General features: G+C 44.3%; 1 protein-coding gene across 1 annotated transcript; it reads right to left on the reverse strand.

Annotated features, from left to right (window-relative positions):
* Window positions 1-288: 288 nt before the first annotated feature.
* Window positions 289-899, reverse strand: LOC110596047 (60S ribosomal protein L27a-like). The gene has a single exon (XM_021714880.1). The coding sequence runs from the start codon at window positions 733-735 to the stop codon at window positions 289-291; it is 447 nt and encodes a 148-aa protein (XP_021570555.1). The 5' UTR covers window positions 736-899.
* Between the last annotated feature and the right edge of the window lie 522 nt (window positions 900-1,421).

Consider the following 1,421-nt stretch of genomic DNA (forward strand, 5'->3'; position numbering starts at 1 on the left):
TAAGTTTTTGATTTATTGTAGAGATGAAGTCTCGCTAAGTTGTCCAGGCCGGTCTCGAACCTGCGGGCTCAGGCAGTTCACTCACCTCAGCCTCCCACAACGCGGGATTACAGGCTGAGCCAATCGAGCTTGGCTTCCCATGTGCTTTGAAACAGTCTTTCATTATTTTGAGTATATTGGTTGTGTTGACGATCAGTACATAGACATTTCAATTTGTACACAATTCTTAACATATGTACTGAAATTTTTTTTTTCGTTAGCATTTAATGAACCTTCCTCTGTGTGGCTTCAAGCCATCAGGACACAGGCTCCCCCTACACCCTTAATCTTTTCCTCATCTCTTCTGCTGAAGAATTTGGCCTTAACTATTAAAGGCTGCTTTGGGAGCCTTCCCTTTCCCAGAACTTTGTAAGAGCCCGATTGTACCACATCTACGATAGGAGCCGCTCCAGTATTGTTTTTAGCAGCATTCACCCTTGTCTGCTCACTGACCAAAGTCCACAATTTATCAAGGTTGACAGCTGGGCAGAAGCTCTGGTTCCTTCTTAAATGGTAATGCCTAATACCAACTTTCCCGAAGTATCCTGGGTGATATTTGTTGAAATTGATCCTGTGGTGATGCAAGCCACCAGCATTACCACAGCCTCCCGGGTGCTTTCGGTGTTTGCTGATGTGAGCATGGCCATGACTCACGTGGCCCTGAAGTCTCTGGGTCTTCCTCAGTCTGGATGGCATGGTGGCGGCCGAGACAAAAGAGCTATGTACTAAAAATTTAAAAAGTCATGTATTGCAATTCTTTCTTTAAACAGTTATTCCAGTGACTTTGCAGCTTAAAATTTGGAGGCAAATTTTCCTTAAGAGGCTATCAAGTACCGGTATCTTCAGATGTTGATATGCTGTTACATGCATCCCACCAATTCACAATTTTTCATATACACAGCATACTTAATTATTCCATCTTTCATAGCACATTAACAAAGTTGGGAACTTTGTTACTGTTAGGGAAACAGTACTACCACACTGTTTACTGGTTGTACCAAAAAATAAATAACCAGCAAATAATACCACCTCTTTAAAAAAAGAATTTACACTTAGAAAATGGGATGAGGTGGGATTCCGCCCCCCTTTTTTTGAAGTCGGAGTCTTACTCTGTCACACAGACTGGAGTGCAATGGCACATTCACAGCCACTGCAGCCTCCTTCTGCTGGGGTCAAGTGATCGTGATCCTTCTGCCTCACCCTTCCAAATAGTGGGAACCACAAGGCATGCCACCATGCCTGGCTAATTTTTTGATTTGTTGTAGAGATGAAGTCTCGCCAAATTGCCCAGGCTGGTCTCGAACCCCTGGACTCAGGCAATCCTCTTGCCCCTGCCTTCCAAATTGCTGGAATGACAGGTGTGAGCCACTGCGCCAGGCTTT

The sequence above is a fragment of the Carlito syrichta genome, unplaced genomic scaffold (assembly GCF_000164805.1).
Source record: "Carlito syrichta isolate Samal-C Ts95f unplaced genomic scaffold, Tarsius_syrichta-2.0.1 Scaffold305835, whole genome shotgun sequence".
Lineage (NCBI taxonomy): Eukaryota > Metazoa > Chordata > Mammalia > Primates > Tarsiidae > Carlito > Carlito syrichta.

Excerpts from the sequence above, each read along its gene's own strand:
- LOC110596047 (XM_021714880.1), bottom strand. The coding sequence starts at position 735 with ATGCCATCCAGACTGAGGAAGACCCAGAGACTTCAGGGCCACGTGAGT.